The sequence below is a fragment of the Mauremys reevesii genome, linkage group 2 (genome assembly GCF_016161935.1).
Source record: "Mauremys reevesii isolate NIE-2019 linkage group 2, ASM1616193v1, whole genome shotgun sequence".
In the NCBI taxonomy this organism is placed as follows: Eukaryota; Metazoa; Chordata; order Testudines; family Geoemydidae; genus Mauremys; species Mauremys reevesii.
In genome coordinates, this window is record NC_052624.1 from 3,553,471 (window position 1) to 3,574,344 (window position 20,874).

General features: G+C 48.9%; 1 protein-coding gene and 1 long non-coding RNA gene across 12 annotated transcripts in view; one reads left to right on the top strand and one right to left on the bottom strand.

Moving 5' to 3' along the window:
* LOC120397536 (KAT8 regulatory NSL complex subunit 1-like) overlaps positions 1-20,874 on the top strand; it is a 141,063-nt gene that overhangs the window by 108,600 nt on the left and 11,589 nt on the right. For all 10 annotated transcript variants that reach the window (XM_039523519.1, XM_039523515.1, XM_039523517.1 and 7 more), the window contains 4 exons: positions 1,973-2,148; positions 4,914-5,035; positions 6,093-6,147; positions 16,617-16,729. In XM_039523519.1, the coding sequence (XP_039379453.1) occupies positions 1,973-2,148; positions 4,914-5,035; positions 6,093-6,147; positions 16,617-16,729 (466 nt within the window). The remainder of the gene's footprint in view (positions 1-1,972; positions 2,149-4,913; positions 5,036-6,092; positions 6,148-16,616; positions 16,730-20,874) is intronic.
* Positions 1-20,874, bottom strand: part of LOC120397539 — an 84,677-nt gene that overhangs the window by 28,122 nt on the left and 35,681 nt on the right. The gene's annotated exons all lie outside the window — the stretch shown is intronic.

Sequence of the window (20,874 nt, forward strand, 5' to 3'; positions counted from 1 at the left end):
AGCTGAGATGGGGTGTAAACTTACATGTAGGTTTTAACAGGTGACCAAAGTGCAACCCTACATTGTAGCCTACAGTTCCTGTCATTTCTGTAGAAAGTAGCAATAAACTCAGTTCATAAACGTAAGGTGGTGATTGGCTTTGGCATGTTGCAAATTGCAGAAGTTCTCATCGCCTCAATGGGAAGCCTGCTTTTGATTAGATGACCAAATAAATGGCTACTGCAGAAACCCAGACAGCGTGATTGGGAATGAACTAACAAGCAAGTCAAAGAAAAGAAATTTTTTGATCCTTGTGTGTGCTAAAGCAAAGCCATGTGTGTATCCACCTGCCAAGAGTGCCTGGCAAATCCCTGCCAAATATTTCTGTTTCAGTTGTGTTCAGAGCTGCCACTGTTGCTCTTCACTGTCTTCTCTTGTATTCTTTTCTGTTTTTCTAGGTTCCTGTTTCTTTTAGCCCATTAAAGTGCATGATATTAAAACTATCCATATCCATAGAAGTTAAGCTCTTAGGAAAGCTGACAGACTCACCCAAGACTAAAAACTAATTCCATGTTAGAAAGAATTAAACTCCAGTTATAGCATCCTGGCTTGTTTAATGTACCATGGTGGGTGTTCTAATTTGTTTTTTTTTTAAAGAATATATTTTCTTATATCCAGTACTTGCAGAAAATAGCAAGCGTAGTGTGCAGCCTGCAAGGCAGACATGTCCATGGAGTTCTAATAATGGGGCCCACAGCTGCTGACTCTAACGTACTTATTCGTTTTGCAGTTGTTGATACGAATTATCATGAACAAACCAGAGAACATTTAAAGAAAAGAACTTTATGCTGAAAATACAGATTGGCACCAGGCAGTGTGGTGTTTGGCATTTGGTGCACATCCCATGTGCGTTCAGCTTTGTGCCTTCAGCTGTATGAAAAGGGAAGCACTATATACATTGGCTTAACAATAGTTAATTTTATCCTACCCATTGTTTTCAGTCTGTTTGTTTCTCTTTGAGAGAGGAGGTTACTTGCAAAGACTGTAGATGTCATCCATCCAATAGTTGGTTCAAGAGGCATCCAGTAGAGAATGGTCAGGCTGTTAGCACTGAAGTAACTCACCTTTCCAGGTATAAGGAACCTACTAAAGAAGGCAAACTATTACACTTAAATATAAACTCCATCAGTCTTGTATCCTGTGTCAGTTTCCATGGCTTTACTATGTGCTTTAGAATAGCTGCTGTAGTATTCTGTCTTAGGTCCCTTCTGTTCAGGGATTAATCTCGGCTTCTCTCCAGTGCTGTCAAAGAGAGCCTTTCTCTTATAGCAAATGCTACTGCTGCCAGCAGTGCATATTCAGTGTTTTCGCTGATAATAATTCACTTCCTTTGATTCATGTTTGAGAGGACACATCAGCCTTTCTGTGCAGTTTCAGTTGACTGCGGTGGTATTCTTCACTTCCTGTCCTAAAACTGTGTACTGTGGTTGAGATAATTTGATCAGCTGCTGCATTTTAGTGGTGGGTGAAAAGATCTTTATATATCACTTCCCCTCCTCAGAGTAAGTGTTATGGGGCTTAATTATAGTGGTCAATAGTGTTTTTTTAAATTAATGTGATACACAAAAGAGAGTAATTCAAAGATGGGGCTAATGTGAGCAGTTCAACGTATGAGGAAGATTCTTGGTGGCCACTTTTTGGACATACTGGAGGGGAATCTACTGTTTTTTATAGTTATAGTCATCGCAAACACCCACCAAAGATGAATTTCCCAGGTGATGTGTTCAATTCTGTGCACTGCTGATGGTTTCACTTGGGGTTTCTGACTTGTAGATTTTTCCCCCCCCATTTCCTTGATTTTAGCATTTCTTCCACAATACAGAGTGTATTCACCAGCTGGATTCTGGTGGACTGACAGATAGGAGCAGCAATGACTTATGAACAAATTACTCTGGCTTTACGTGGGTTCTCTGTTCATGTGCTTTATTAACAGGTTCATTGTTTAAAGGGGAGAGGCAGCTTAAAGGAACAGACAATCACAGCTTGCTTGTTCCTGGTTCTCAGATACATAAACATAGTCCTTTGATGCACCACCTACCATCTTTGTATCTAGAAACTCCTCCACCCCCATCTTCCAGCCAGTCCCCTTCCACTGCTAATTCAACAATGGTGAGTCAGAACATAATCTGTGTCAAACAAACCTAAAAAAGGGAGCAGTTTTTAATGCAGCTGGGGAACATCTGCGTTGCTGGACATTGCCAACAGATGCTAGACTCATAGTGGGCACCCTATGCCAAAGCTATGGGAGGGGAGTCCTTGCCTGCCAGTAGGCTGCAGGGACAGTCTGGAAATGCCTTTATTAAAAAGAGCTGATATTAAACAGACAGTAGCAACTACTTGCTTCAGTTGTCTTAGCCAGGACCCAAAGTGGCCAGGGTGCCTGCTCTACCACCATCAGAGCCAGCATATGTGGTCTATAAATTTGATACTAAGCATTAACCATCAATAAAGACAAGGGCAAAGTAATTCACTTAGGAAGGAACAACTGAATGCACAACTACAACATGGGAAATAAATGGCTAGGTGGTAGTACTGCTGAAAAGTATCTGGGCATTATAGTGGATCAAAAATTGAATGTGAGTCAACAATGTGATGCAGCTGTGAAAAAAAGCAAATATGATTCTGGGGTGTATTAGCAGGAGTCTTATACGTCAGATACAGGAGGTAATTGTCCTGCTTTATTCAGCACTGATGGGGCCTCAGCTGGAGTACTGTGTCCAATTCTGGGCACCACACTTTAGGAAAGATATGGACAAATTGGAGAGAGACCAGAGGAGAGCAACAAAAAATGATAAAGGGTTTAGAAAACCTGACCTATGAGGAAAGGTTAAAAAAATCTGGGCATGTTTAGTCTTGAGAAAAGAAAACTAAGGCGGGACCTGGTAACAGTCTTAAAATACATTAAAGGCTGCTATAAAGAGGACTTTGATCCATTGTTCTCCATATCCACTGAAGGTACGACAAGAAGTCATGGGTGTAATCTGCAACAAGGGAGATTTAGGTTAGATAGGAGGAGAAACTTTCTAACTATAAGGGTCTGGAATAGGCTTCTAAGGGACATTGTGGAATCCCCACAATTGAAGGTTTTTAATAAAAGGTTGACTGAACACCAGTCAGAGATGGTCTAGGATTAGTTGTTCCTGCCACTGTGCAGCGGGCTGTACTTGATGACTTTTTGAGGTCTCTTCCAGCCCTACATTTCTATGATTCTGTAAGTCCTGTGCATAAACAAATCCTTGTGTGAGCTCTGTGACTCCACTTTGTTTTGATTACAAATTAAGTGGGAGAGAAGGGAATTGTTCTGGACTTCTCTGAACAAAGCAAAAATATCAACAGGAAATTGTTTTTAATATTTGCTTACTGTTTTGGAGAGGCAGGGAGGGGAAATGCTATATCTCACAATAGTCATTTGTATAAACCCATATAGGATAAGCATTGACTGGCTCCTGTCCAGGCCTCTGTGGATATGGGGAGACTGCTGGGTTGGAGGGAGGAGACTTTGAAGTAGCAATTATTACATTTATTGCTCTCCTCCCCCCCTCCCCTGTCACCCCACACACACACTATTTTTGACCAGTGGGGAGCTGTTTCAGGCTTGACGGATAGAAGCAGATGGAGCAATCCCAAAGCTGAACTTTTTTCCTGTTGCCCAGATAGCTTCAGCAGGGCTGACCCATCTCCATCCTGCGTTGTCTGCTCCAGATCCATCTCATGCTTCACTGCTATATCCAAAATATTTGAAGACTATTCTTTGAGGACTCCCTCACAGAGTCTACTGACATTGTCAGCTCACTTGCTTGGAGCCCCATTACCAGAAGCTGTCCATCTTTCTGGCCCCACCTTCTATAGGCAACTCCATTGGGAATGCCCAGCTGCAGTTGTCTAGGAGTAGAGTTGGAAGTTGGGCCTGTTAGCCTTCCTTGCTCTGGAGTGGAACGATCTCTTCAGAAGCTTCCTGGACCAAATTCTAAAGGATGTTATGGACACGTCTTCCCATCTATGTTTCAAGTTTTTTACACTATGCTCATCACTGTGACATCCGAGCACCTAACTTTTGGCTGCTACTGACTTAATGTGCCTACATTGCAAAAACAAAAAACACAAAACCACCCCTGCAGTAGTAAGTCTTAGAGTTCATATCAACTGACTCAGGCTTGCACTTCAGGGCTAAAAATAGCAGTATATATGTTCCCACTCAGGCTGGAGTTCAGACTTTGAAACCTAGTGAGAGGGGAGAGCTTTGAGTCTGATCACCAGCCCAATTGTACTCCGTTTAGCCCTGTAGCATGAGCCCCACAAGTCCGACTCAGTTGACCCAGGTTCTGAGTCTCGAGGCTGTTGGGATTTTTTTGCACCGTAGATATACCTGCAGTCTGGGTTTGAGCTCTTCACCTAGAACTGAGAGGGCTTTTGTTCCACTCTGAGTATGGAGACTTCCAAAAACCTGATTTACAAGTAGAGGGAAATCTTTGTTTCTCAGGGCTTGAGCTCAAATTCCAGTGCGGGGAGGAGACTTGCTTAGCTGAGAATAATTGAGTAATAAATAATACTTTGTTATGCTAGATGATCTAAAAACACTTTACAAATATTAGGATTGGCAACATCAACTATGATAGGTAAATATGCCCATTTTAGAGAAGACTAAATTGAGCCATAGGGTTTGCTTGATGTGGCCAGAATATCACAGCAGATTGGTGGAAGAACTGGGGAAAAAACGCAGGAATCCTGCTTACACCATTACTCTGAACAGTAGATAACATGTACCTCTTGTTCTGGGGAAGTTGCTTTTTCCATGGTATGATTTAAATGTTCTTTTGTATTCACACTAATGCTCTGTCTGGTTTTTTTCCTTTCCACTCTGCGTGTGGTTTCAGGTCTCCTCAAAGAAAAGAAAAGTGGAATGTTCCTACGACATCAATAACATTGTGATCCCAATGTCGATGGCAGCAGCCACTCGAGTGGAGAAGCTGCAGTACAAAGAGATTCTAACACCAAGGTATCTGCAGTTGGGAAAGTATTAATAATTCCCATTGTGTTCTGTGTAGGGTGGTGTTATTTTGGCTGTGAAAAGGGAAAGCTATTTCTCTTTTACTAAAGCTCTATCTTTCGTGAAGAAACAACAATAACTTAAATTAAGACAGTATATCTTTAAAAAAAAAAAAAGATGCAGTTTGCCACTTCAAAGGTAATTTCATGGCAGCATCGCTCACTGGCCAACTAGCATATGGCAGTAGTGTTTGTGCTGGGTCAATGCTTCCTGGCTGATCGCTGAAAAATTCCCAGACATGAAAAAGATTAGCAATGGAAATTAGTCTCTTGTTCAGTTGTTGGCACATGTCATTGTAGGGATATTAGCAGACCAGGCAAAGAGCTTTGAATTGTATGAGTGCTTCAAGGTATAATTACTAGTTTCAGAAAGACTGAAATAGCAGAGATACTGCTATAGGAGTGAGGACTGTTGGAAGAGCTGTGCAGTACTGCATGGAATTCTGCATGGAGTTTCTGCGCATCCTATTTCCTGGTTCTGATTACTATTATTATTTATTCAGCATCCAGTGTTCTTTGTACCTCCAACTTGTAGTGAGAGATCTCTGCCCCTTGCAATCTCTGTAGACAAAATACAGACAAGTCTTTTATGTAAAAGGGAGATAAAGTGATTGATTGGTCATGGTTGATGAGATGGTCATTAGTTCCACAGTTGTTCATTGTTCACTTTCATGCGCCCTACCATTTTTGCCTTCCCTCAAAGCCTGTCAAAACAGAGTCCAATGAGATTGAATTTATCAGGCTTCTGTTGTCACATCGCTGGCTGGTGCATGCATGATAAATCTAAATCTATGACTTCTAGGAGCGCTGCAAGATAAGTGGTATGCTTGTATGTGTGTATGTCTGTACTAGGAAGCTTTGTCAGTAAAACTAATCACCTTTGGTCTAGTGTCCAGTAGCTATGGGGAAGTAACTATCAAGTCAGGTCTTGGCTCTGGGTCTTAACCAAGAGGGTGACATGGCAGTGAGTGCAGAATTGTTCTGACATTGAATGTTCTTTCCTGCAGCTGGAGAGTGGTAGAGCCCAAAGATGTGGAGCCACTGGATCATATGGACTCTGAGGTGAGACAAAATCTACTTTGTCACACTTTCTGGTCTCGAGCACTATTGACAAATTATAAATGTCTTTAGAAGCAACAGCCATCCTGGAAACGTCTGATTGGCATTTTGTATTATTAGAAGTAAAGACTGAGTGTAAACTGCTAAGCCTGCAGGCTTTATTAAGCAAAGTCTGTAGTAAATGTCCAGCCACAGCGCACAGCTTAATTAGTGAACTGCCAGTATATGCATGAGGGTCAAAGCGTGCCTCTGTCAGGAACACAACCAGGACGTGGGCAGTCATGCCTACTGGTTCAAGCCATGGGGGTGGCCAAGAGGTTAGAGCTGAGCCACAAATCAGGACCCCAGGACACCTAGGCACATAATTGAGGCCAGAACCAATGGGTGAGCCAGAGATGTAGTTGGGAACTGAAGCCGGGGGTCAGAGCCAGAGATGTCAGGGACAGAGTAGGGTAGGAACCTGGAGCAGGTACATGCTGAATGGGAGCAGAAACAGGTACAGGAAACAGAAACTGGAGCAGGCACAAAAGTAGATTGGGAGTAGCAGCAGGTACATTATACAGGAAGCAGGATCAAGTGCAGCTGTTGAGTGGGCTGCATTGAGCAGCCCACGAGTTCTGGCTTTTTCTGGATCAGGTGGTAGCTTAGCCCTATCCCTTCACCAATCAGGAAGTACAGTCAATTAGGTAGCCCCTGCCAGGATCAGCTATGCCCGGTATGTTACTAGGAGACTGACCCAATTGCAGCTGGCTCCCTTGACAGCAAATGCCCTCAACCCTCAAGGGTGCCTTCTAGGGGCCTTATGGCCCAGTTTTTCGAGGTTCTTCTGGTGAAAAGCATGTATGAGCTCCAGAGCACAGACTTTCCCTTCTGATTCCCAAGACCACTCTTCTGGACCGTAACCCTCTTAGTCCACCAGGTTGTAAAATAGACCTCGGATTCATTTAGAATCCAGGATTTCTTGCCCTTCATATTCTTCTTGATCCTGGACCTCCATGGGAGTGGGCCATGAAGCAGAGCGGGATTTTTTTGTGTAGGGCTTCAGGAAGGATATGTGAAAAACTGGATAGACTTTCACGGTTTTAGGCAGCTGGAGTCGGGTTGACTTGTTCAGCGATCTTGAACGGATGCAAGTATTGATGATCTTATTTGGCTGGTGGGTGGGAGGATTTGAGATGTTTAGCAGACAGCCAGACCTTATTACCCACTCTTAGTATGTGTTTAACTTGGTGATCTTGGTCAGCATGGTGTTTATAAGTTTCCTTGGTGGCTTCCAGATGCTCTATAAGTTCCTGGTGAACTTGGTGAAGGTGGGTAACAAGGTCTGTCCTCAACAAGAACTTGAGTCAGCAGATGCGGCTAGAGGGAACTGAGAGTGAAAGCTGGCAAAAAAAAAAAATGGACTGTTGTGGATGGAGGCGTAGACAGAGGTATTGTAAGCGAATTCAGTGTATGGCAGGAGAGTGACTAGTTATCTTGGCGATAGTTAAGGAAGCATCAAAAATATTGCTTGAGGATTGGATGTACCTGCTGTTGATCTATGGGTGGTAGGCTGAGAAGATGAAGAGTTCAATTCCTAGGATTTTATGGAGTTCATGCCAGAACTGGGAAATGAACTGTGGGCCCCAATCAGACACTATTCCAACTGGCAGTCCATGGAGCCAAAAAACATGGTTTAAGAAAATGCAGACTGTTTCGTGAGTATTGGGGGGAGAGCGAAAAGAAATAAAACACACCATCTTCATGAACAGATCAATGGTTTCCAGAATGACGGTGCAACCGTGGGAGAAAGGGAGCTCTACAAGAAGTTCTTTGCGACCATGGACCAGCACTGAGGTGGGGTGGCAGAAGCTGGAGGAATCCAAGCATCTTAACACGTTGGCCCTTGCTTTGAAAGCTTAGATCAGAGAAGTCAATGTATTTCTTCACGTCAGTACTCACCCTTGGCCACCAGAAACTTCATACCTCCAAGTCCTGAGTCTCATGGTGTCCAAAATGGCCAGCACCTACTGTGTCAGGGCACATTCTTAACACTTTGAGTCTGGGCTGATCATCTAGAATGTAAAAGTGCTTGCTAAGATATAGTGGACCATTGTGCAAATAGAAGCCTAAGCTGAATGGTGCATTGGAGGTATCAAAGGTCTCATAGAGTTTGGCTGCTTGCAGGTCTTTTGGGAGTAGAGCCCAAATAAGAGATGGTAAATCCTGGGCTGTTGTTCCACCAACAGAATTAGATGGTCGTAGCACAGTGTTTTGGGGAGTAGTGTTCAGCATAGCATATTTGTCCTTGTGGGAAAGGCCATCTGCTTTCGCTTTCTGTGATGCAGGGCAGTGGACAATATTGAAATCAAATCTGGCAAAGAAAAGTGACCACGGATCTGATTAAGCCATTCAAAGATATTCTAAGTTCTTGTGATCAGTGATGACCTGGATCAGGAACTGAGCCTGTCCAAAAAGTGTCGTCATTCTAGTCCCAGTTATCATAGTTCTTCTCAGCGGGGGTTAGTTTACGTGAATAATACACACATGGATGGAGTTGGTGATGCGGTCCTGCATTTTGTGAAAGTACGGCCCTGATTGCAATGTTTGAGATATCTGCTTCCATGGTAAAAATGCTCCTATCCACCATTAGTGCCATTGTGCTGTAAGCGCCCCTGGTCTGCATCGCCCAGAAACAGTTAGGTGTGTGCTGGGTTGGTCGGTCCGCGTTCGTTGGCGGCAGCCCTGCCGGTGGCAGGATACCCCCTGCGGGCGCCCCCCTGGCGCGACAGTGGCTCCAGGAGGGGTCTCTTGCGGTGGGGAATGAGGCGGTCTGGGTAACTCTGAAGAGTAACATCAACAGAAACACAAGCAACAGAGAACAACTAACTTCTTTTCTTCTATTCTTTCTCTTCCTATGCATTCGTGAGCGGTGTCCCTTCTTCTGGATGCATTCCAGGGAGTCGCAGTTAGAGTTTGCAGAATGGTGGACTGCTGAGTGAAGGCTGCATCAGCTCTGGACTCTTGGACCAATGAGGCAAAGGTGTGGACCGAGGACCAGGTAGTTGGACTCTGGGAAGGTATGTGAGCAGGTAACAGCCCAGTGAAGCAGAATGCCCTGGAGGAATGAGGTCAGGTGGTCGAATGGACAATGGGCATGGAATCAGGCCAGGTGTGATGGGAAAGGGAGGATGATGCACAATGTAGATGAAAATAGGCAGGAGGATGCACAATGTTGGGAGAGATGTAGAGCGTGCCGTGGGCTAGGCGATGGGGCTGCGTCCGCCGGCTTTGGACGCCTAGGCTGCGGGCGGGAGACGGCTTGCTAGTCTGAATTATGGCCGTGGCTTCTGCGGGAGTGTGGGCTTTGAAGAAGAGGAAGGCTGAGAACACCACAGATAATACCGAGGAAGAAGATGATGGGGAGGAAGGGGTTGGCGTGTGACACACAGGGTCCTTGAGGAACAAGTTTGTACGTGGGAAGCCGAGGAGAGCCTGAAGCCGATGGAAAGGCTGGGGATGGTTGGCTCGAAGGAAAGGTGTAAAAAGCTGCATGTATCAGGTGGCATAATTGTGTGGGGTCCAGGAACTGGTTCAGCCAGGATGAAGAACTTATGAAAAACAGGAGTCCACAGGAGGAATAAGGGCCAACTGAGGGAGTTTAGAACCAGGTTGACAAGCCCTGAACCTGGAAACCAAAAGGGGGTTCCCCCTCGGAACTGAGAGGCTAAGGTGGTGGTGCTGAATGGAAGGTAGAGATCCAGGCGCTGCTGTTTGAGAGACAGAGGCGGAGACAAGATGGGATGGAAGCGCCATCGATCGCTGTAATGGAGTTTGTTGGGACGGGCATTGAGCGGCCAGAGAAACGGAGAGGGGGAACCCCACTTGAAATTCACACAGCAGAGGAGAATCCAGAGAACTAGCCACACTAGAACAGGAGATAGAATAAGGCAACCAGGTGAAACTGCAGCAGGGTCAGGTGCAGCAGGTGGTGTGAGGGAAGTGAGCCGTGCAGGGGCCATGGGGTGGTGTGGGGCGCCAGGTGGGCCATGTGGTTGTGGTCTGGGCAGCAGGTGCGAGGTAGGGGTGGGCAACCAGTGCTGGTGGGCAGCTAGGGTGGGGTGTGTGGGTGCAGGGTGGCTGAGGTGGAGTGTGCTTGGTGCAGGAAGGAGCAGTAGGAGGTGGAGTGTGTGCTGCAGCGCAGTGGGTGCTCAAAAGTGGTGAGCAAAACCTGGGAGAATCCAGAAAGGGAGAGAGGCTCATGGAGAGAGGCTCTCTCTCTTGGCTCATCCGAGGCTCTCTCTCTCTTCGTTCTCGCGAGAGAAGAGGGGAAATGGGAATGAGAGAATGCGAAGGAAAAGAGGAAGGAATGGACGAAGAGGGGAGAGGAGAATGTCCAATCAGGAGAAGCTACTTGCTGCACAGAGCAGAGACTCTCAGCAGCTCGGAGGCTCTGAGTGCGGACATTGATGTGGTGAGGAGGCTCAGGAGCCGTGAGGAGGTGAGTGGCTCACCAGCAGTGAGGAGGCCTGTCAGAGGAGAGTGGAGGTGGGTGGAACCAGGTGAGCACCTGGGGGAGGATGTCACCTGGATACAGATGAGGCAGGGGAGGAGATGGGAGAGGAACCAGGGAGGATGGGGCTGGGAGGCCGAGGTGAGCCAGCTATCCAAGGTGTGCCGGGGAAGGGTGAGAGTGACGTGGTGATGGTGGGTGGACCTGGGCAAGCAAGGTACAAATGCAGACACAGGAGACTCTGGCACCATGTGCGAAAGCTTGCATGGAAGTTGTACAAGCGTGCTATTGTTACCAACCAGAAGGCCTGAGGTAGTAGGCTGAGAAACTGCTGAAACTGGGAGGGCTGAGTATGCACTGGAGTCCAGGATCCTGTGGATGAAATGAATTGGATTTCAGGTGTCCATGTGGGAGTGGATATTTGTTACTCAGGTCAGGATCAGGTGATAGGTTTCTGGTGGATGAGGGACCCGATGACTGGATGACTCCCCGGTGGTCCCCGAATGCGCCCGACGGTCCCCGAAGAGAGAGGCGGAGACCATCATGGAGACACAGGGCGGCGTACCATGCAGGCACTTGGGCTGTATAGTAGCCAGACGGAGCAGGCCGCCCTCTGAATGGGTACAGAAATGGCCAGGGAGAAATGACAGTGGGTGGAGGCGACGGCCTTCGTCTCGCGGGACCGTGAGGGCCAGGAGAAAATCAATAATGGGCCATGGGATATCATGAGGATGGGATATCAGTCCATGGATAGATGGGAACTTCAGAGGTCCCAGACCATGTTTGTTGAGGTCTGAGGAGACCTTCGAGAGAGGAGGTCTAGTAGTTCGCCTAGGAGTTAGGCCCTTGGGTACCTCCTTCCCCTTAGAGAGTGCCTTAGCTCCGTACCCTCTTGCAAGCTCCGATGGAGAGAGGAGAAAGAAGAGAGAGAGGGGAGGAAGAGGAAAGAGAGATTGGTAGGCGAGGAGCCTAATTTTGGCCCCATTTGTGGGATTTTTGGTGGGCGGTGGTTGCCCGATTGGGGTGGGCGGGGTGTGATGGGGTCGTCGGGGCCGGGTCGTCGCGTCGCGCCGGGCGCGCCGGGGCGGTCCAGCTTAGTATAGCGGGCGGGCTGCGGCTAGCACAGAGAGCTCGAGCGCGACGGCAGGCTCTGGACCGCAGGCTTTCCACGCTCTTTCGGGACGGCACTCGCGGGCGGCGGCTGCGGCAGCTGGCGGGTCGGCCGTGGACAGCAGGGTATGGCGGCCGAGACCAGAAGTAGGGCGCGCAGCTGGCGCGGCGGCGGCGGCGCGGAGCACGGCGCGCGGCGCAACCACGCGCTTGCACCGGGACCAGCGCTTGCACGGCGGCGGAGCAGCATGCGCGCCGCGGTGCGGCGGCGCGCGAGGTGCCGCGCCGCAGTGCGTATCAGGGCGCACGGGCCGCGGCGGGCGGCGGCGCGGCAGAGCAGGGCTAATAAGGCTGCGAGCTAGCGACTCACGGGCAGCTCGCCCGGAGGCAACCGCACCGCGGGCCGGCGGCGGGCGGAGTTGGCGGTGAGGGATGCGCGGAATATCCGGCGCGATATCCGCGCGCCGAACGCCCCGGCGGCCGCGAGCGGCAGCAAAGCGGCGGCGGAGCGCGCAGCGGGCCGGGACGGCCTCGTCCTCCAGTGGAGGATCCTCCAGAGGATCCGTGCGAGTGGTGACCGGGCGGTGCACGGGGGGGGCCGGGGCGGGCCGGCGCGCGCAGCGCGCGCGCGGTGGCGAGAGCAGCGAAGACTAACCAGAGCGGAGCCCAGAGAGGAGGAGGAGAGGAGGAGCCCTCCCTCAGGAGGCTCCCCCTCCCTTTCCAGTCCCCGCTCCCCCAAAAAAAGGGCCCAGCGCACTTATCTGTTTGTTTATCTGTTAGTTGAGATTCCTTGAGAGGATCCTCTCTCTTCTCTTTGGTGGCGGTGCGGGCGAGGCATGTAAAACCCTGTGGGGCAGGCATCGCGCCGTGCAGGGGGCAGCAGGGACCCATAATAATTAATTAAATATACTAACTATACTACAAATACTATAACTACAACTATATATAAAAACTATATAAAATATGAATTATAAAGAGAGAGAGGAGTAGAAAGGAAGTGCAGCTAAGCCGAGTCAGCTGTTCCTCCTCCGACGACGACGACCGGCGGTAGAGAGCGAAGGAGGAGGGGGGGGGCAGGGTATATAGTATATCCATAGCGGTGCACCCGGGCTCCAGCAGCAGCGCCACCCAGACCCACCTATAAGGTAAAAAATTCGATGATGAGCGTACGCGCCGCACACACCTAACTGGAATGCATAGGAGCAATCACTCGAAGAAGAAAGTTTGGATACACAAGAATGGGAGCAGAAGGGAAGGCTTTCTTTAGCTTACTGAAAGCAGACTGTACTTGGGGAAGATGATAAAGCCAACGAACTCAATAGTGTCCTTATAAAATTTGCATTTCTCAGGTTTGATGTAAACTTTGTTCTGGTGGAGTCTGTCAAGAATGTTGCAGACATGTTGCTCATGTAGTTCCTGGTTTTTGGAGAAGACAAGAATATCATCTAAATAAACAACAAATTGTTCCAGCACGTCCTGAAAATAGTCATTTACGAAATGCTTTAACATAGAGACATTATTTAGCTCAAAATGGCATAACTAGACTATAAGAACAGCCGTACTGGGTCAGAACCAAGGTCCATCTAGCCCAGTATCCTGTCTTCCGACAGTGGCCAATGCCAGGTGCCCCAGAGGGAATGAACAGAACAGGTAATCCTCAAGTAATCCATTCTCTGTCAGTCATTCCCAGCTTCTGGCAAACTAAATATTCAAAATGCCTGAATGGAACCTGGAACACATCTTCCACTCATCACCTTCCTTGACAAGAACCAGATTGCAGAGTCTGTGAAGTTTAAGGAAAAAACAGCCAAGCAAAGTATTTCAAAAAGTTCATTAAGTGGCAACGGGTAGCGAATTCGAACAGTCACTCTATTCAGAGACCACTGATCAATGCAGGGGCCAGGGAAATGTCTTTTTTCACACCAAAAAAGATTGGAACCCCTGCTGTAAATGCAGAAGGACAAATAAACCCCTTCTGGAAATTCTTATGGAAGTTTTCCTGGAACATCTGAAGGTTCAGAGTATGAAGTAATCATAATTGTGATTTGTTGGTAAGACATCTGCTCTCTTTTTATCAAAGACATCAGCGAAGTCTCGATATTTCCCCGCAATACCTAAAATGGTTGAGAGGGTGATGGAGAGAGCAGCAGCTATCTTTGAACTTCCCCCTTCAGCAGCTCCATTGTGAGAGGGTTTGGATCTGAAACCAACCTTGGGAGATGTAACTGGCAGCAGAATCTTGATGTAAAGTACACCATGCCTGATCTCTACTGGATGCGCAGGTCATGGTCAACCAGCCATGGAATGATGGGGGACTGAGCGGCACAAATAGTCCAAATTGCAGAATCTCCCGGTTGACCTGGAGTGTGGTCAGAGTCAGCAGTGTCATCTGGTGAACAATAGGGCCAGAGGAGTGGGGGATCCATCAATGGATTCCATCAAATCAGGGATGCTGTTTCACTGATCGGGAATGTTATGGGTCCAAGTAAAATCTAGGTCCATGAAGTTGTTAGAGGCCCCTGAGTCCACTAGTGCCCTTAGCTAAACCCCAAATATGGCACGGTGTTGTAGCCAAAGAGGAAGTTGGAGGGTGGTGGCTCACTAGCCAGCTGCAGCCAGGATACTGTTTGACATAAAGGGCTTTCCCAACTGGGGCAGGACACGAGTCTTACTGAGACACCACTGCACATAGTGCCCAGGTTCCCTGCAATATAAGCATAAATCTAGAGCTCGTTGCAGGTTCCTTTCTATGTTGGCAAGGCAAGGTCGAATTTCTTCAGCCTGTAGGTGTAGAAAATGGAACTCCCTTTCTAGTTGACATTTGGCCAGGTGATCATCAATGCTGATGCACAGCCTGACCAGACCATTTAGGTCAGACAGTGGCTCTACCCGCACCAGCTTGTCCTTGATTTCTTCATTCAAGCCATGCCGGAAATGGTAGTGCTGTGCTGCACTGCTTCATTCCATCTAGTGACAGCCACTAAGTGCCAGAATTCCATGGTGAATGGTCTATTCCCTAGCATAGGAGCCAGAGCACCCTTGGCAGAGCAGGTACAATTCAGGTAATCGAAACAACTGCCATGTCTTCACGGAATTCCTCAAGCTGCCCTAGCAAGGGGCTGGAAGTCTCCTTCCAGGTCAGGGCCTTCCCAGTTAACAGGCTGATGAGCCTAAATTGGGCGTGGTCAGTGGGAAATGACAGAGGTCATCACATGAACAGGAGGCAGCGTTGATTCAGGAAGTTGCAAAATTTCCCACAGTCACTGTCAAACTGAGCTAGCAGCAGAATTTTCAGTTCCTGAGGTACCTGAGCCCTGGATAATGAGACTTGTGCCTGCAGGGCCATGATTTGGGTCTGTAGCTTCTGCAAGGTGCCAATTACCTCTGTGAGGAAGAGAGAGCCCTTAATGGGGGTCAACCTCACAGCAGAACCTCATCTTCAGTCTTTCTCTTGCAGGCTGCTCAATCTGTCAGGAACAGGACTGGGAGGTTAGCAGTTAGTCTTAGTGGTTGGAGTCATGGGGGTGGCCAAGTCTGGAGGTTAGAGCTGTGCAGAGAATTTGAGCCATGGGATGTCCAGGGGCATAGACAAGAGCAAAGCCGAGGTCAGAGCCAGGGATCAGAAGCCGAATACCAGAGCCAGTAGGTGAACTGGAGTCATGGTCAGGAAGCGGAGCTACGGATAGAGAAGGGCAGGCACAAGAGCAGGCTGGGCAGGAACAGGCGCACGAAGCAGGAACTGGAGCTGTCACAAGAGCAGGCACAGGCTGGAAGGGTGCAGGAGCAGGCACTGGGGAAACGTGATCAAACACAGCTGTGGGGTGGGATGCATTGAGCAGCCATCAAGCTCTGGCTGCTGCTGGGTCAAGTAGTAACTTAGCCCTGCCCCTCCACCAATCAGGAAGTGCAATCAGACAGCCCCTGCCAGGATCAGCTATGCTCATTCTGTTGGTAGGAGATTGACTGACTGTGCTGCAATTGGCTCCCTGACATCTGCATCAGCTGTTATGAAAAAGCATTTATTGGGTCATCCCTCTCTACAAGCAGCAGCCACAGCAAACCCTTGAGTGGTGCTTTAATGTTCTTGGCATCTGTTCACATGATCTATATAATAGAGGCTTTGTCTGTCTCAGAGAATCCAGACAATAGTCTGATACACAAACTTCAAATTCAGCGGCTCATGAAAAGTATGACTGCGTTAGTGATTCAAAACAGTGGTTCCAATTCCCCAGTTAAGGGAGATCTCACCAACCTGAGCAACCACAGATGATGTGATTGTATGGTATTGCTCAATGTTGGAAAGTCTCAACTCCCATCACAGAGGGCTTATTCAGTAAGAGAATTCATGTTGAGTTCTAGTGGGTTGCTGTGTTCTACAAAGAACAAATTGTGAAGAAAACTGTTCTATAGTTACATGAAAGAAACTTCTTTATATATTTACACACACACACACACACACACACACACACACACACACACACACACACACACACACACACACTTAACAGCATGAACAGATGTCTGATCTTCCAGCATTCAGAATCCAATTATATAAATTAATATGTAAGTCACATACAGCAGATTTTGTGATTTTTGACCAGCCAAACCTAAAGTGAAGATTAAATCCTTGTTAACTTGATCCTATGTGAATTGACTTCCATTTGGAAACCTTTTTTAAGGAACTCGGGGGGCAAAACAGACTCTGGTTTCTCCAGTATTGTCCAATAGGCATTGTTATCTACTGAGTTCCGTGGTACAGAATCACAAGATTTCTGCTACTTTGTACTTGACCAAACAGTAGTGTCACCCTGAAGACAGAATGTCATCTTTTGAATATTAGAGGGAAAACTAACTTTGTTCTTTTTCCTAGCTGGAAGACACTTCTGATGAGACCTATTTGAACCATCACACCAAGTATGAGGAGCTTGAACGAGCCCGATGGGATTCGTGGGCAGCAGTTGTTTCCCACAAGCGAGGAAACAGGTATCAATTTCTCATTAGCACTACGTAGCAAGGCATGGAAGCAAGAATCTTTGTTTCCTCTTCATGTTAAACTATACAGAGATCCTGCTTTGGGGTTGTCACATTCTGGGTTGCACTCCAGACCAGTGAGGGGTTGTGTTGTTGTAGCTCCCAACATGGGCCACTCACAACATGTGTTCTACACTGCCCAGCTCTCTTCTGTACAGTTCAGGTATTAAAAATCCATTGTCCCTGTAAAGGGTTAACGTTCAACAATTTGCTTCTTGAACTGTTAGCAAACAGTTCAGTTTAAACACAGCACTGGATTGGTTTAGATTAAAAAATAAAACAAGATTATTGACAAAAGAAGATAGGATTTAAGTGGATTCAGGTACCAGGTATTAATGTCAGAAATGGTTACAAGAGAAATAAAGACAAAATGCTTTCTAGTAGCTAAAATTTAACAAGCTAGATTTGGTTCAAGGTAAAATCCTTACAACATGTTCCCAGCAATAAGGCTGACCAAATTCTCAAGTCGGACTTTCCCCGAAAATCAAAAGGCTGGTTCCTTTGTCATCTTAGGTGAAAGACAGAGAGCTAGAGCTTGGGGTTCTTCTTCGAGTGCTTACTCATGTCCATTCCATATTAGGTGTGTGCGCTCGCCACATGTGCCAGAAGTTTTTCCCCCAGCACTATCCGTGGGGAACAGCTCTGACGCCCTCTGGAGTGGCGCCTGCATAGCACGATATAAGGGGTGCTGCTGGCTCCCCCCACCCTCAGTTCGTTCTTGCTGTCAGTGACGGTGCTGAAACATCATCTGCTTCGGCTAGCATTGTTTCGTTCTCTGTTCTTGCAAACTCCAGCCAAGAAGACGGGGAGGAGGAAGATTGTCTACTTCCCTCAAGGAAAAAGAAAGGGCTGGGGGTGAGCCAAAACCTGCGCCAGGCAGCTCAATGCCCCCTTTGGGAAGTCAGGCCCCAGCTCAAGCCGAGCGGTGCAGCCCATCCCATGCTTTGCCTGCAACTCCAGATAGAGGTAGCCTCCGCCAGCTACAAGTGCTGTCGAGGCCCTGCAGGCAGTTCAGGAGATCCTGATGCTTCAGGTGCCGCCCACACTAGTTCCGGCGGTATCCAAGTCTCGGGGTAAACCCGCCTTGGGATCTCTGCATGTCCCCGCCTCAGCAGCACCATTCCCCTTTGCATGGAACGTCCTGCCACCACTCGCCCACCCGAAGCCATCACGCCTCAGATAGGCAGGCTCAATGGAGCCTTCTTTGATCCCTGGACCTTGGGCACAGACTGTGGGATTCGAGGCGTACCTCCTTGGTAGTCTGGAGCAGACACACTGAGGCGTGCGCCCCTACACAGGAGCACTGAGACCAACCCCTTGCATCGCCAAGAGCTCGATACAGATCCAGGGGTCAAGGTCACCAGACTGCTGTTGTTGATCTCTAAGACGGGGATCATCACGTTTGGGGAGTTCCTCCCGGCAGCTGGTGCGTGATAGCTCCCGGTCCCGCTCAACATCCCAGTCGGGAAGAATAAGGCATAGATCACCAGGTTTCTGACGCCGATACACCGAAGGCCGTCTGTCCCCAAGGCCCCAGCCAAGGCATTCGTCCTGCTCGGACAGGTCTGCCTCCAGGCTCAGCGACCGGCACCGGTCAGATAAGAGCCACCGCTCCGCCCGATCCTGGTTGCTGGGTAGTGACTGCTCCGGCACCAAGCAGGGCTCCCTAACTGGGGGACAGCCCTCCAGCTCCTGCAGTGCCGCTTACATCATCAGCACAAAAACCTGTCCCATGGCCCTAGGCACAATGGCCGGCACCATGGAACCTCTGGGGTTCACCGAGCCTTCTCAGGCTGGCCATGTGGTGTTGGGAGCCTCGGGCAGGCCTGCAGCCTCAGCATCCCGACCTCCTCCAGTGCCCGAGACTTTGTGGGGAAAGGACCCCACAGGTCCAGGAGCATTCGAGGGAGCAGCCTGCTAGACCATCAATGAACGTGGAGGTTCCTGCGGTACTGGTATCGTCGTCCTCATCACCAGACAAGGCTATCACGGAGCCGCCTCACCCAGTTCCGCAGGATGACACTAAGGCACACCAGGAACTATTGAAGAGGGTTGCATCTAACTTGGGGCTCCAGGCCAAGGAGTTGGAAGAACCTTTGGACTCCTTGTTTGATATCCTCTGCTTCTTGGCCCCTGCCAGGGTGGCCCTTACTCCTTCATGAGGGGGTATCAAAGATTACCACCGCCCTGTGGCAGACTCCCTCCTCCTTGCCCCCTATTTCTAAAAGGGTTGAATGCAAGTACTTTGTGCCAACAAAAGGGCATGAGTACCTATACTCCCACCCGGCCCCCATTCCCTTGTGGTTGAGGCGGTTAACCACAGAGAGAGGCAAGGCCAACCAGGGGCTACCCCCAAAAATAAAGACTCAAGGAGGCTGGATCTTTTTGGGCATAAGACTAATTGTCTTCCAGCCAGCAACTGAGAGTGGCCAATAACCAGGCCCTTTGGCTGCTATGATTACAACATGTGGCAGGCCATGGGCAAGTTCCAGGTTTCGCTCAAGGAGGGCACGAGGAAGGAATTCCGGACAATCCTCGAGGAGGGCACGACAGCAGCCAGAGCAGCCCTCCAGGCAGCTTCTGACGTGGCGGACTGCAGCCCACACCATGGCCTACGCCATCTCCATGTGGCAAGCTTACTTGGCTGCTCCTCTCAGGCTTGTCCACCAAGGCTCAACGGTTGATGCAGGAACTGCCCTTCGACGGCCAGGCCCTATTTGCAGAACAGACTGATATCAAGCTGCATGGTTTAAAGGACTCCCGTACCACCCTGAAAAAGTGGGGGCAGTATCTCCCAGGCCCAGCACGTAAGCAGTTCAAAGTGCAACCACCTCAGGGACAAGGGAGGCAGCCTCAGCAGGACCTGCCTCACAAGAAGGCCAAGGGGCCAAGCGACCATTTTGAGGGTGCACCAGAGGGCGACCTACCAGACTACTCCCCGGATCCATCTTCCCTGTTTTTTTTCCAACTGCCTTTCCCTTTTCCTCCCTGCATGGACCACAATAACCTCAGACCGTTGGGTCCTGAACACAGTGGCGCAGGGCTATACCCTTCAGTTTCTTTCTATCCCCACCCCCCTTCCCTGTCCCTCTTCAGGTATCCTTCACAGGAGGTCCAAGGTTTGCTGCAGATGGGGGTGGTGGAGGAAGTTCCTTTAGAGTACAGGAACGGCGGGGGGGGAGTATTCCCAATACTTTTTAATCTCAAAGGCCAAGAGCGGTCTGCATCCCATTTTGGACCTGCAAGACCTCAATAAGTACCTAAAGAAGCTGAAGTTCCATATCGTCTCCCTGGCCTCTATCATCCCCTCCCTGGATCCAGGAGACTAGTATGCCGCCCTTGACTTAAAGGATGCATACTTTCACATAGCGATCTTCCAAGGGCACAGACGTTTTCTCCATTTCACGGTGAGACCGGGCCACTATCAATTTACGGTCCTCCTGTTTGGCCTGGCGACTGTACTAAGGGTGTTTACCAAGTACACATCAGTAGTGGCAGCTTACCTCAGGCGCCAGGGTATCCAGATCTACCTGTACCTCGATGACTGGCTCATCAAGGGAAGCTCCAGGTCTCAGGTGCAAAGGGATGTTATGGTGCTGCAAGCCACTTGACAATCCCTGGGACTACTGGTGAATGACAAAAAGTCCATGTTCGTACCAGTGCAAAGGATAGAATTCATCGGAGTGGTGCTCGACTCAACCTGCGTGAGAGTGTTCTTGCCACTAGAAAGTTTTGGGCCTTGACAGACCTTATCGCAGAGGTGTCTGCATTTCCCCTGACTACAGCCAGGGTCTGCCTGTGTCTGCTGGGCCACATGGCAGCTTGCACATACATTGTCCGCCATGCCAGGCTCCGGATGCAGCCCCTGCAGCAATGGCTGATGACTGCCTATTCCCAGTCCATGGAGTTGATGTCAGATGCCTTGGCTGAGGTGCACACCTCAGAGATCTCCTGACCCAGGGTATGTGGTCCTAGGAGGAGATGGTGCTCCATATAAATGTCAAAGAACTCAGAGCAGTCTGATTGGCATGCAGCATCTTCCTATCTCACCTGTCAGGCAAGGTGGTGAGAGTCCGGACAGATAACACAGCCTCGAT